The sequence below is a fragment of the Balaenoptera ricei genome, chromosome 16 (genome assembly GCF_028023285.1).
Source record: "Balaenoptera ricei isolate mBalRic1 chromosome 16, mBalRic1.hap2, whole genome shotgun sequence".
Classification (NCBI taxonomy): Eukaryota; Metazoa; Chordata; class Mammalia; order Artiodactyla; family Balaenopteridae; genus Balaenoptera; species Balaenoptera ricei.
Window position 1 is genome coordinate 49,273,321 of NC_082654.1, and position 15,260 is coordinate 49,288,580.

At 37.4% G+C, this 15,260-nt stretch overlaps 1 protein-coding gene across 1 annotated transcript in view; it reads left to right on the forward strand.

Annotated features, from left to right (window-relative positions):
• Positions 1–13,751, forward strand: part of PTPN20 (protein tyrosine phosphatase non-receptor type 20) — a 69,348-nt gene extending 55,597 nt beyond the window's left edge. The window contains 3 exon segments of the mRNA XM_059899628.1: positions 3,783–3,998; positions 12,766–12,828; positions 13,686–13,751. Of these exon segments, the coding sequence (XP_059755611.1) occupies positions 3,783–3,998; positions 12,766–12,828; positions 13,686–13,751 (345 nt within the window).
• Positions 13,752–15,260: the final 1,509 nt, after the last annotated feature.

Sequence of the window (15,260 nt, forward strand, 5' to 3'; positions counted from 1 at the left end):
GAAGTTAGGAGTAAGATGGGACATAGCTGGGGATGCTTTTTAGAGTAACTTGTTTTTACTTCTCCCTGGTACCAGAAACTAAGACAACAGCACTTCTACTTCTGCCTAACCAAACTCTGACTGGAGAGATGAAAAAATTGAAAAGGGGAGTTAGGGCGGTTGAGAGTGAGTGTTGGAAGTTGCCTAATCCTGGGATGTACTTCAGCTGCTTCTGCTGAGAGTGACAGATATGTGTGGAGTCCTTAAGGTCTCCTGATAATCACTGTGCCAGGCACTGTTGCTCCTTACTGAGTAGCAAAGAGGGCGGCGAGCTCACTGGTACCTCCAGTTAACTGTGCTCAATGAATGTGGTAATATTGAGATTTGTATGGGGTGCTTTGGGAGCTCAGAAGGGAAGTACTTAGCTCTCCTTGGGCTTGAGGGGAAGATTTGCTAGAGAAGGTGACATCTGGATTGAGAATCACCCAAATGAGAAAGCTGGAAAGAGGAAGTAGATGATCAAGGTATAAAATAGCATGGGATGTGTATAGAGAGATACAAGTAGTTAAGTGTTTCTGGAATGTAAAAGTTCAATGCCAGGGAGTAATGAGAGGTGAGATGAGGCTATAGAAAATAAGTAGAGAAAGCCAGAACATGAAATGTCTTGGATTTCAGCTAAGGAACATGAACTTCATTATGAAGATAATTGGGAGACATTGAACAATTTTAGTAAGAAGGTTCATGATCAACTAGGGCAGTTAACAATTAGATAGAAAGCAAAGACTTTGGTGTTTTTCAGATAAAATTGGCAGACTTTATGTGACTTATGACTTGTGACTTATAAGGAGTTTTCAAAAATAATGCTGTCAAATGCGATAGCCACATTTGGCTATTTTATATTTAAATTATTTAAACTTACATAACATAACAAATTCAGTTCCTCATTTGTAGTATCCACACTTCTAGTATTTAATCACATGTTACTAGTGGCTACCATATGGGCAGCAAAGATACAGAGCATTTGCATCATTGTAGAAAGTTCTATTGGGAAGTATTGGTCTAGAATAATTCATAGAATAATTCATTTCTTGCTCTAACAGACTCAGAAAGTAGAAAAGGAATGATTTATAGGAGAAAGTGATGTTACATTGCTCTAAGTGGATTTGATTAGCAGGTAGGTGATACATGTGTTCTATAGGAGTGAAGGGGATGGGAGTTAAACTGGAAACTTGAAAAGAGTGATGAGATTTGGAGTCATCATCAAAGAAGTTGATTGGAGCACAGGCAATGATCAGGAAAAGGGTTGCTGGAGGTGCTGAGGTTGGAACCCATAATTTTCAATAATAGTAAAATATGCAACTATGTGATTAATTTTTTCCTAACCATGGGATTCCTGACCACAGGTTATGAGACTTACCCAGGGAGGGATGTTGCTTAGTATATGTGGCAGGATTCAAAGGATGAAAGGAGTTGACAGTTTGGTAAGAGAATGATTTAGATAATCAGCTATGAAGTCTAAATTTAGGGAGAAGGATGGAATCAGGGGCTAGGAGGAAATGGAGGACAACAAGGACAGGAGAGCTCTATTTAGTCACATTGTTGGAGTTGAAGTGAGGCACAAATGAGGTGGTAGAATAAGAGCTTCTGCTCAGAAAATGATGTTGGAATCTAAGAACTGGAAGATTTTTGATATTGGACATTATAGGTGATGGTGAGTCCAAGGAGTGATCACATTGTGAGGACTAGAAGAAAAAAAATGGTCTCCTCTGCAAGAGAGAAATAAAAATGTGAGGTTAGAGTGTCTGTTTGGCTGTTGAGATCCCAAATTTGCCCAGTCAGAATCTGTGGTAGGGTGATAGTGATAAGAAGGTGAAGCTAAGAGGTATGAAACTCAAAAGGAAGAGAGGTTTTTGTACAAAGAGAAGGAATAATGAATTGGAAATAGCATTGGGCAGCAAGGGGTATGCAACCTAATCTCTAGGCTCTGTGGTACCTGGAGTACAGGAAAATAGGTGGCCTTGATTAGAGAGGGCTGCAGAGTGCAGTGCCCATGGGAGGCAAGGCCAGGAAGTGGAAGAAGCATTTAGGAAAGTGATGATGGTTTCCACAAGTTTACTGTGGGATGGGGGCCTGAGTGCAAAGGGAGATGTTGAAGAGATAGAGAAGTGGGGAGGGAGGGGAAAAGATAGAATTGAAGAGCATGAGGATCAGAGCATAGAGTGGTGTGACCAAGGAGGCCAAGAATAGTAATAATGGCGGACATTGATGGAGAGCTTGCTGGCTGTGTGCTAGGCCCTGTGCTTGCTCTGTACACCTGAGGATTTGCCTGATCCTTAACTCTCCTAAGACTTGTTGATTCCCTCCTATTAACCAAGTATTGTGCCAGATGCTGGAGATAGAAAACAGACACAGTCTCAACTCTTAGAGTGCTTACAGTCTAGTGGGGAAGGAAAACACCAGTTCCAAATGACGTGTGATACATGCTATGGCAGGAGAAGGACAGCATGCTTGGAGAATATAGGCCAGTTGGGAGGGCCAGAGGAATGATCTGTCTGCAAGGATTCAAATGCCTGGTTCCACTTGTGCACCCTTGACAAGGGCGTCTAGGATGGTGACCTTTGGGCTGAGGCCCACAAGCCTCAAAACCATGGGGTTGCTGTTTGGAGAATTTGCATCATAGCACTGTGTCAGGAAACCAGTGAGGCCCACCTTTGTGCAGGTTCTCAGTGGTCAACAGTGCATGAAAGATTTAATCCCTAAAATATGTGATGGAGTGAGAGCTATCCTCAATTTGGTGCCTTCACAAGATTTTCAAGTATCGTTTTCCTCATCCAATTTCATGTACCGATGATTCAAAATTGAGGTTTTCTTTTTGGAACTTAGGAAAATTGTATTTCTATTTGGAACGTAGAAAAAAGTGGTGCATTAGGGAGAAGCAGAGGAGCAGTGAGAAACCCTTCCTGAGTTTTTTCACGAGGGTGCCCAGTGAAGTAAAATGAGGGCTCCACATTGGGGAAAGGGTGAACCCTCTGGAAAGGATGATCAGTAAACTCAAAGTGCTTTATCTGTCAACACTGAGGAGAGTTCCATGGCTCCACTTTCAGGGGGTTCAACACAAGAGTGGGGACCAAAGTCTACTCACATGGTCATTAACTGCCCTGTCCACATCACCAGAGGAGGTTGTCCCCCACCAAATCCCGGTTAAGCAACTTGACAGCACTTACTGTTTTAATTAAATCTAGTATCATAATATTTAAGCCAAGATAGATTGCTTTTCTATCTTATTCCTAACATGTTAGCTCATCTTTCATCCTAAGTGTTTTGGATTCTTGGTTTGTTTGGACTCTTCTACTTTCTCATGGTGCAGAAGAAAGATGGTAGAGTTAGATTTGGGAGGACTACATTATTGTCCCAGCTCTAAACATATGAGCCTTCTGACCTAGCATACATCTATCAGTCAATCAAATTCTTACTTTTTCATCTGTAACCTGAGGATATCACAGTGCTTGCCTCCCCAGGGTTGATGTGAAGATTAAATGAGATAATGTGTGTGAAGTCCTTAGCACAGTACCTGGCACAGAGTAAGGGCTAAATTCCTGTCACCTGTTAGTATTTTTATTTTTATTATCCTATTACCGTATAGCAATTATTATTAACTATTTCTGGCATATTAGAAATTAAAAGAAGATCTCTACTATAAGACGTTGATAAACCTCTCCTCTCTCTCTGCCTTCCTCTCTCTCCCTCCCTCCTTCTCTCTCTTTCCCTTTCTCCCTCTCTCCCTCCCCACCCCACCCCCACAGACAGGAGCTAGTCACTTTGTAAAACACTTGCAGTTCACCAAGTGGCCAGACCATGGCACTCCTGCCTCAGCAGAAGGTTTTATAAAGTATGTTCGTTATGTGAGGAAGAGCCACCTTACAGGAACCATCATTGTTCACTGCAGTGCTGGCGCGGGCCGGACAGGGGTGTTCCTATGTGTGGATGTTGTGTTCTGTGCCATTGAAAAGAACTTTTCAGTAAGTGTGTGAATTAAGCAGATAAACTGATGCTGTTAGTAAACACTATACTTTTAACAGCCTTCTAATAGCTGAAGACTGATATTTGGCCTTCAAGAGCAACTGAGTAAATAGAGAGCCTGTGAGCTTTGGATACCTGCTTCTCGCTTAACTGCTGCAGGTTCTTGGAGGTGGTTGTGAGGATTAAAGTACACAATGCAAATGAATGGCTTCGGACAGTGTCTGGAGCGTGGTAGGTGCATCGTAAACATGAGTTCATTTTCCTTTTCTTTCCCTCCACCCACACATACAGTTTTTAGAATCTTGTTAGAGAATGTTGATGATGTGTGCCTATTTTTAATGAACAGAAATACATGCATGTGAGCACATTGGGAAAAAAAAGTAGACTTCAGAGTTAATGAGAGGTCCCTGGGTTTGACTGCCAGTTTTGCCACACATTTTAGATTTTGGTGACTTTCTGCAAATTGCTCATCTTCTCTGAAACTTAGTTTTCTCATATGTAAAATAAGGATAATAATATTGTTGGGTTTGAGTCAACCATTAACAATTCTTTATTTTCCTCCTAAATTTGGAACCAGCTAAGGGATAAACACAAGAATTAGACATATGGTGATTCTACTATGATCTTTATTACTGATTAATTAGGGAATGGGACTTTAGATCTGTGCCCCAAAAGGCCTACTTTTACTGAACTGCTTTCCTGTGCTGCAGAAGTGAGGAGGGGAAGACATTTGTTTAGTTAGCAGGCACTGTGGGGTGGGGGGGAAAGCGGCTCTCACCATGCCCACAAGGAATATGAAAATCCACACCTCAGTCATAAGATAACAGGGGCTACGAGGCATTTGTCCTCGTAGGCAAATTTTGCAGAGTTATCTTGTTATCAGAACAAATGTTAAATCTCTGCTCTCTTAGGCATTATGTAGTTATACCCCAACAGTGACAAACTCTCCCTTGTGATAGCAAATTGGCTGCATGGGTTCTACAACTCTCCATTCTAAGGTAGTATTACGTCGGGGGTAGAAAAATGTCCTCTCCCAGAAACTCCCTGGAGGACAGAGGGAGTTTCTTTTCTTCAGAAGCTTGAGACAATATCTCCTAGCATTTCACTGTTTCCGCTTCAGTTATAGCCCTTTCCCTAAACTGATCACTGTGGGAGATGCTGGTCCATTAAGGTCTGTCAGGACTACTCCAGGCCATACGGCTGAGAATGAGAGAGGAATGGTTTTCCAAAGCAAAGTGAGAGTTTTTTTTTTTTTTTTTTTTAACAAATAATGAATATAAACTGGGTGGTAAAAAAATGACAAATGTCCCCAAAATGCTGAAAATTTAAGTAGTATGAATCTGATGTTACCTGTTCCTATAATTAATGTTGTTTTATCCTTTTAACAGAAAATGCATTAGCATACTTTTTATTTTATACATTCTTCATCATAATTAATTTGTTTATATTTGTCCTTATTTTATATTCCTTATAGAAACTGTAAAAACTATAAGTATTGTATTTTGTGATTCTGAGGAGCACTTTTTTTCCCCAACATTATACCTTCTTTAAACTCAAAATGTGTTTTATGATAACTCATCTGTCAGCCTAATTGACAGTGTTTTTCTTAGCGGTATGTAAAATAGTGATGTATTTTACAATTAAGGATGCTTAGATTCAATGGAAAATAGTGGTTCAAAAAAAGGAAATGCATCCATTGTTGCCTTATTGGCTTTTCATAGAGCCTTGAGCTGTCAAATGTTCTTACTTATGCCCCTCTCTACTCTTTTCAGAAATTTTGTCCACCAGAGCTACTCAAAGTATGGTCTTGGACCAGCAACAATCTGTGTTATTTGCAGAAAGATAAGTTTTCTGAAATTGAGAGTAAGCATTTAGAAACTTTCAAAGCAGTTTGATATATTGCTGTGACATCCAAGAGCATGACAGTGGGTTGGCCTTGGTGAACAGGATGTAGACCAGTTTGTGCGTTGTGGAAATCACACAGGGAGTCTTACATGCTGCAAGCTGTATACCAGCCGTGTGTGGCTGACATTCTGAGATTAGTTTATCAATTATAACTCTAAAGGATATGAAAATCTGAGAATATGTAACCATTTATTTCTTTTTATTGTTATTTTATAGTTGTTTTTATTTTTAAGTAAGCCTGCTTAAAAATCCTTAAAACATTGGGAGCAAACTGGCTCTTCTCTTGCCAACACTGATATTGCTCTGTAGTTGAAACATTCTCGATAGAACTTTCCCCTCTAACAGTTGTTAATTATGTTACCATATTATCACATAATGAAGTGAGTAATCCAAAATTTAACACATTAACCTTTACGAAATCAAAAATTCTTACCACATCACTGAACACACTGTCCAGTTCATCTGGCAGGGTTCTTTTTTTTTTTTTTTTTTTTTTTTTTTGGTAGCAAGACTTTCTTGATGAAGCAGTGTGTTGGTTTATCTTTTGGGATAAATTCTTTAATCTGTATAACTACCTCAGACTTGTTTTCTTGTCATTGCAGCTCTACTACCAGAACATAATCCTACACAAAACTTAAGCTCCAAATTACATTTGATGACAATGTAGCACTTTGCATTTTTATGCAGTTTAAGACTAGTTAGTTGTGTTTATCACTAATCAAACTGAGAAAAGGAAGAATTCTTCCTTCTTATCACATCACTTTCAAATCAAACATATACTGAATCACTATGTTAGCAATAGCTGTGCAGTTAGTAAGTTGCAACGGTAAATACTTTGTTAACTTTTGTTTCCTGAGTTGTTACGACTTCTCATCACTAGCCAGTCCCTGAATTCGTCAAGCTGTGGCTTCATTAGAAAATGGTACTTTAACTATCTTTTTTTGCCACACCTTCAGCCCAGATTTTCAATATAGCACCTTCAATACAGTCTGTCACCATTATCTGGCAATCGTGTAAGGGTTTTTAGTCTTAGCAATTCAAAGTGCTATTTTGTAAGTCTGCAGAGTATTAATGTTACATGTGAAATGTTGAACATGAGCTTTTTATTTTAGTATTCTTTAAAATAATTCTTTTGTCTTGGAACTTACTTCTTTTGTTCTGTAAGTAACAAGCACATTTTAATGGTTTCTTTGCTTTGTTAGCCAGTACATCTTTGCAATTAATACAAGTGTGGTTTTAGCAATTCACAATTAATAATGGCTATAAAACTCAATGTATGAGGAATCATAATGCTAGGTAAAATTAACATGAACTCTTTTGGTCTTCATTTCTTTGTAGTTACTTCCACTATTATCATTTGGTTAACCACTACAGCTATATTCAGAAAAGCTGTGCCTTTTCTTGTCAAGACAATCCAGTGCAGCAGCTTTTGCCATCAGTAAATTAAGGTTAAAAATGAATAATACAAATATATTTTCATAATTTGCCTAATCTTAAATTACAAATTAACAGACTTTCAAGAAACAATGGTTTTTAAATTCATTGAAGTTCCATTTTATAAATATTTCCTTTTATGGATCATGCTTTTGGTGTCAAGTTTAAGGACTCCTCAACTAGCCTAAAGAATTTTTAGGTCCTAAAGAATTTTTCCTATGTCCTTTTCTAAAGTTCTGTAGTTTTATGTTTTACATTTAAGTCCATAGTCCATTTTGAGTTAATTTTTTTAATAAGGGGCAAGGTTTAAGTCAAAGTTCACTTGCTATTCTTCCTCCACTGAATTGTTTTTACACCTTTGTCAGAAATCATTGGGAATATTTGTATGGGACCTATTTCTAGTTCTATATTCTGTTTCATTGATCCATGTGTCTATCCTTTCGCCATTATCACACTTTGGATCCCTGTAGCTCTATAGGAAGTCTTAATATCAGGGAGAGTGATTCCTTCACTTGCAAAATTGTTTTAACCATTATAGGTCTGTGCCTTTCCATATAAATTTTAAAATTAGCTTGTCTATGTTTACAAAAAAGCTTGAGGGATTTTGATAGGATGAATTGACATTTTTACTATGTTGGATCTTCCAGTATGAATGTGGTATGTCTCTCTATTTAAGTCTTCTTTGATTTCTTTCATCAGCATTTTGTCATTTTCAGCATATAGCTTCTGTACGTGTTTTGTTAGATTTATTTTATTTCATTTTCTTTGAAGCAGTTGTAAATGGTACTGTGTTTTTACTACCATGTTCATTGTGTGTACACGTATGTATAAATGCAGTTGAGTTTTGTGTTTTTAAAAAATATTTATTTACTTATTTGGTTGTGCCGGGTCTTAGTTACAGCACATGGGTTCCTTAGTTGTGGCAGGTGGGCTCCTTAGTTGTGGCATGTGAACTCTTAGTTGCAGGATGCATGTGGGATCTAGTTCCCTGACCAGGAATTGAACCTGGGCCCCCTGCATTGGGAGCATGGAGTCTTAACCACTGCACCACCAGGGAAGTCCCCAAATGCAGTTGATTTTTGCATGTTGATCTTGTATCCTATGATCTTGTTGAACTCACTTATTAGTTCTAAGAGGTTTTTTTGTCCTGTTTTGTTTTGTTTTCAGATTCCTTGGGATTTTCTGCATAGACAATCATTCCATCTGCAAGTGGGGACACATTTACCTCTTCCTTTCCAATTCATTTGCCTCATATTTCTTTTTTCTAGTCTTATTGCGCTACCTGGAACTTCAAGTGTGTTGAAAACAGGTGGTGAGAGCAGACATTCTTGCCATCACTAATATTAGGGGGAAAGCAAATTAAAATTATTTGTTATATGAAAGATGCTATGAAGTGGATGAAAAGACAAGCTACAGACTTGGAAAAACTGTTTGCAATCCACATATCCAACAGAGGTCTCACATCTAGAGTATATAAAGAATCCTCAAAACTCAATAGTAAAATAAATAAATAAATAAATAGGCAAGTAATTCAGTTAGAAAATGGGTAAAAGACATGACATTTCAACAATGAGGATGTATTGATGATAAATAAGCACATGAAAAGATGCTCAGCTTCATTAACCTTTAGGGAAATAAAATTAAAACCATGATATTGAGCTGCATGAGCTGCTTGTAAATTTTGGAGATTAATCCTTTGTCAGTTGCTTCATTTGCAAATATTTTCTCCCATTCTGAGGGTTGTCTTTTCGTCTTGTTTATGGTTTCCTTTGCTGTGCAAAAGCTTTTAAGTTTCATTAGGTCCCGTTTGTTTATTTTTGTTTTTATTTCCATTTCTCTAGGAGGTGGGTCCAAAAGGATCTTGCTGTGATTTATGTCATAGAGTGTTCTGCCTATGTTTTCCTCTAAGAGTTTGATAGTGTCTGGCCTTACATTTAGGTCTTTAATCCATTTTGAGTTTATTTTTGTGTATGGTGTTAGGGAGTGTTCTAATTTCATTCTTTTAAATGTAGCTGTCCAGTTTTCCCAGCACCACTTACTGAAGAGGCTGTCTTTTCTCCACTGCATATTCTTGCCTCCTTTATCAAAGATAAGGTGACCATATGTGTGTGGGTTTATCTCTGGGCTTTCTATCCTGTTCCATTGATCTATATTTCTATTTTTGTGCCAGTACCATACTGTCTTGATTACTGTAGCTCTGTAGTATAGTCTGAAGTCAGGGAGCCTGATTCCTCCAGCTCTGTTTTTCTTTCTCAAGATTGCTTTGGCTATTCGGGGTCTTTTGTGACAAAATTTACAAGCAACTCATGCAGCTCAATATCAAAAAAACAAACAATCCAATCCAAAAATGGGCAGAAGACCTAAATAGACATTTCTCCAAAGAAGATATACAGATTGCCAACAAACACATGAAAGAATGCTCAACATCATTAATCATTAGAGAAATGCAAATCAAAACTACAATGAGATATCATCTCACACCAGTCAGAATGGCCATCATCAAAAAATCTAGAAACAAATGCTGGAGAGGGTGTGGAGAAAAGGGAACCCACTTGCACTGTTGGTGGGAATGTAAATTGATACAGCCACTATGGAGAACAGTATGGAGGTTCCTTAAAAAACTTAAAATAGAACTACCATACGACCCAGCAATCCCACTACTGGGCATATACCCTGAGAAAACCATAATTCAAAAAGAGTCATGCACCACAATGTTCATTGCAGCTCTATTTACAATAGCCAGGACGTGGAAGCAACCTAAGTGTCCATCGACAGATGAATGGATAAAGAAGATATGGCACATATATACAGTGGAATATTACTCAGCCATAAAAAATAACAAAATTGAGTTATTTGTAGTGAGGTGGATGGACCTAGAGTCTGTCATACAGAGTGAAGTAAGTCAGAAAGAGAAAAACAACTACCGTATACTAACACATATATATGGAATCTAAAAAAAAAAAATGGTCATGAAGAACCTAGGGACAAGATGGGAATAAAGAAACAGACCTACTAGAGAATGAACTTGAGGATACGGGGAGGGGGAAGGGTAAGCTGGGACAAAGTGAGAGAGTGGCATGGACATATGTACACTACCAAACGTAAAATAGATAGCTAGTGGGAAGTAGCCGCATAGCACAGGGAGATCAGCTCGGTGCTTTCTGACCACCTAGAGGGGTGGGTTAGGGAGGGTGGGAGGGAGGGAGACGTGAGAGGGAAGAGATATGGGGACATATGTATATGTATAACTGATTCACTTTGTTATAAAGCAGAAACTAACATACCATTGTAAAGCAATTATACTCCAATAAAGATGTTTAAAAAAAGAACATGATATCACTAGACATCCATCAGAAAGGCTAATATAAAAAATAATAACAACACCAAATGCTGGTGAAGGTTTGAAAAAACTAGATTACTCATATGTTGCTTATAGGAATGAATGTAAAATGGTATATCCAGTTTGGAAAATAGTTTTAAATTTTCTTTAAAAAAAAGAAAAGCAGAACTAAACTAAACTTACCATATAACCTTAGCAATAACACTTGGGTATTTATTCCATAGAAATGAAAACTTATGTTCACACAAAAACCTGTATGTAAATGTTCATAGCAGATCTATTTATAATAACCCAAAACTGGGAAACAACCTAGATGTTCTTCAACAAGTTTAATGGTTAAAAAAATTGGTACCTGTCCATACTGTGGAATACTGTTTAGCAATAAAAAGGAATGAACTACTGATACACTCAATTTGGATGAATCTTGAGGCAATTAGACTAAATGAAAAAAAAGTTAGTCTCAAAAAGTTAGATATTACATGATTCCATTATGTAATCCCCTTGAAATAACAAAACTATAGAGATGGAGAACAGATTACTGGTTGCCAAGGGTTGGGGGTTGGGGTGGGTGGGTAGTTCTGATGGATAACAGGAGGAAGTCTTGTGGTGGAACTGTTATGCACCTTGATCGTGGTTGCAGTTGCATGAATTTTCACGTGATAATATTTTATAGAACTATACATACTCACACATACACGCCCACTCTCACAAATGATTGCATGTTAAACTGGCAAAATCTGAATAAGCTCTGTAGATTGTACCAATGTCAATTTTTTGGTTTTTTTTTTTTTTTTTTTTTTTTTTTTTTAATTTATTTATTTTTGGGTGTGTGTTGGGTCTTCGTTTCTGTGCGAGGGCTTTCTCTAGTTGCAGCGAGTGGGGGCCACTCTTCATCGCGGTGCGCGGGCCTCGCACTGTCGCGGCCTCTCTTGTTGCGGAGCACAGGCTCCAGACGCGCAGGCTCAGTAGTTGTGGCTCACGGGCCTAGTTGCTCCGTGGCATGTGGGATCTTCCCAGACCAGGGCACGAACCCGTGTCCCCTGCATTGGCAGGCAGACTCTCAACCACTGTGCCACCAGGGAAGCCCCAATTTTTTGGTTTTGATATTATACTCTAGTTGTAGAGGATGGTATAATTGGGAGAAACTAGGTGAATGATACACAGACTCTCTCTGTACATTTTGTGCAACTTACTATGTATCTATAATTATTTCAATATAAAAATTTTTAAAGGCTTAATTAACATTTTAAATTATAGAAATGACAAATTATATAAATAAAGGAATGCTTACATTTTCTCTGATTTTTATGTACTTTTGGATTATAGTTGACAGTTGACAAACCTTAAATTTCTTGTGGTCTTGCTGCACATGACTCGTCCTCAGCTTACACCACATGTGACTTTTCAGGCAAGTTCAGCAACACCTGAGCTGGTCTATATCTTGTTCCACTGATGAGGCTGCTCAATGTTACACCACTGTCAGATTGCCGTAAGAGTTTCTAAACACTTATTACCAGTTTCTGGACTCATCTCATTGTGGTCTAGCAACAGCCCTTTGCAGACCTGCACCAGCTTAGTGACCACACTGGGTAGTGCTGGTCTCCGTGCACAGGTGCAGAATCTGGTGTTGGGCCAACTGTTGCTCAGGGTCTCCATTTGAGTTGAGAGGGCTCTTTATATGAGAAACAGCTGTGTTACTGTTGTGGCCAGAAAAAGTCTTCTATGCTTCAGACTTTTGCAGAATCACAGTGCTGCTTTAAGTTCTCCCTTCTGAGAACAGAAAAGTATACACAGGGGCAAATTTGTTGTTATTTCTGTTGGAGAGCATTTCTTATTATAAATGATTGCTTCCTGCTTTTTCCTGGAAACCCATTTAAACAAGTCTTCCTTATCCATTAGACAAGGTTAAACATAGTACATTTTCTTATAACTGAAAATGAGAACTTTCTGGTTAAATCCTGAGATATCTTTTACTGGAAAAAAGTATGAAAAAAAAAAAAAGAAGTATGGTGTACTCCTTTGGCATCTGTGGGTTTTGTGTTTTCCCCCTCTATGGATAATACAAAATTACTGTCATCCTGTTACAGTTCAACATCATGAATATAGTGGGCCAAATGAGAGAACAACGTTATGGAATGATCCAAACAAAGGTAAGTCTCACCACATAAATTCTAATAAGAACAATAATGAATATAAAGATGAACATTGTATAGCACATTACAATTTGTAAAGCTCTTTTGCCTACACAGTTTCATTGAATTCTCACCGTTTGAGGTAGACATTAGTTATGCTCTGATATTACTGATGAAGTACTTCAAGTTCAGAGCAATGAAGTTTGTTCCATAATGTCATTCAGACAGCAAGTAGAGGAGCCAAGACTGAAACTGAAGTCCCCTATGCCCAAACACATCTTAGTCCATAATGCCATTTTAAGTAACATATCTAAAGTTATTTTCCATAAATTTCTGGATGGCAATTTGGGGATATTTATTTGCAACTAAAATATCAAAGTCACTGACATGTCATAAAAAAGAAATCATTTATGTCACAGATTAGTTATATTAATCACTGGGGGATCAAGAGAATATGAATAATGAAAATAAACAGGTACCCCTAAATCTTTTTTAGGGTTTCTTTAGGCAATGTTCAATGATATGAAGTGTTTCATTTGAACTAGGCTACGTCTAAAAAATAAGTTTAAATTTGATTTATCCAGTGAAGATATAAAGAGATTGAGATTGAGTCAGTTTCCCTTCTGTTCAGTTAAGCTTCAGTTAACTAGTTCTAGACCAAGAATTATATTATTATCATTTATCTTCCTGATATTTTAAAAAATGTATTTACATAAAGAAGTTCTTGGTTAAATGTTTGCTCTTTTTAGGCACTTTTCTTTGTGGTTGAAAAGTACAAATGTGTTTTCTGAAAGTGGATATTGGTATTCAATTAACATTCCATTGTTTTTTGTATATATATATATATATATATATATATATATATATGTATTTAGGAGCAGTATATCTTTTGTTATAAAATTGTGCTTGAAGTTCTTCAGAAGTTTCTGACTTTAAAGTAAGAAAGACTTCTGTTGCTTCACTCTTGAAATTACCAAGTGTCTTGGAGCCTCCTCATAAAGAACACGTTCGAGCTGTGCTGAAGGGCTTTGCTTATGCAAATGCGCTGTCTCGGTGTATCATTTGACTTTCTTTCTGACAACTCCCTGAAGGCAGCATCATTTGGTTTGGGGTGGACAGTGTTTACCCACTGATCTTACTTAGGTAATATCAAGTACCCTCCCACATTTTCCAATGAAATGAAAGTTACATAAAACAACTGCAGCCTATTTGGTTGAAGGGGTTACAGAACCCAATAAAGGACTTGAACTGTATTATTTAAGATTTTATTTGGAAAGACAGCTGAAGGGAGCTGAGGATTCTGCAGATCACAAGATCACAAGATCATATCATGACCTCTTACAGGCATCTTCAAGACAGATACGTATCCATGTTTTTTAGCTAGAGTCTGTACTTGTAGGTGGTGTTTGAAAAACTTAGGTCACTAAAGAGTCCAATAGGATGGGTTAACTGTCTATGCAAATTGGCTTCCATTTTCCTATACTCCTACACTCCTCTGGGGCCCCAGGGACCTCAGAGGACAAGCTGCCTTTCTAGAGCAGCTAGACAAGGACCTGTTGGTCTGGGAAGCATTTTCATGGGTGGGCAGAGTTCCTCCTCTCCATCACATGAGCACATTGGTGAACGGTCCAAAACTAAAACAGATGTTTATATAGAAAGTCCAAGAGGAAATTTTGCCCATCTCGAGTTCTTTCCTATCCCACCCGAACACTTAACATATTACTCAGTCTGCTTTGTTAAAAGCAAATATTACATTCTACTTGCCTCTTACTCTCTGCCCTTTAGCTAACCAATAAACTTTGATATAAGCTGTATTACATACTTCTGAGTATCTGTTACACCAGATATATTTTTCAAACTAAAATCTATGATAATTATTTTTTTCTTCAGAGTTCCATTAAATCATTTATTTCCATTACTGCCCGACCTCCACTGTAACATTCAGAAGTTGGCTTTGGGAACCAGATTTTGGAAAACCAAGTTCATAGTTGTGAAAATGAAAACTTCCATATTCTGTTTTTGAAAAGATATGGCCATTATTATATTCATCTTATTATAGGACTTTGCCTCATACAATTACAGTGATATTTTGGTCAAGAGATTTCAGTGACCAGTTATACTTGATTATAAACTATAAAGCAAGTGATACGTCTCTGTATGATATAATTCAGTGGATATCAGAATAGTCTATGCATTATACTGGGAAAGTTTCTAATATTAATCTGTAAATCTTGAATTTTTAAGAGAATTATTTTGTTCCCTTAGCTGAATGAATACTTGAAATGGTTGAATTAAAATTGATAATTCTCATTTTAAAAATAATTATATGCTGGAAATGTACTTTATATTAAATGGAATTGATGATTTTGCCTATTTGCATTGTATAAATAATAGTCTGTGCTAAACATTAATTTAATTTTGATGATTGGCTTTTAATATTTGTATTACTA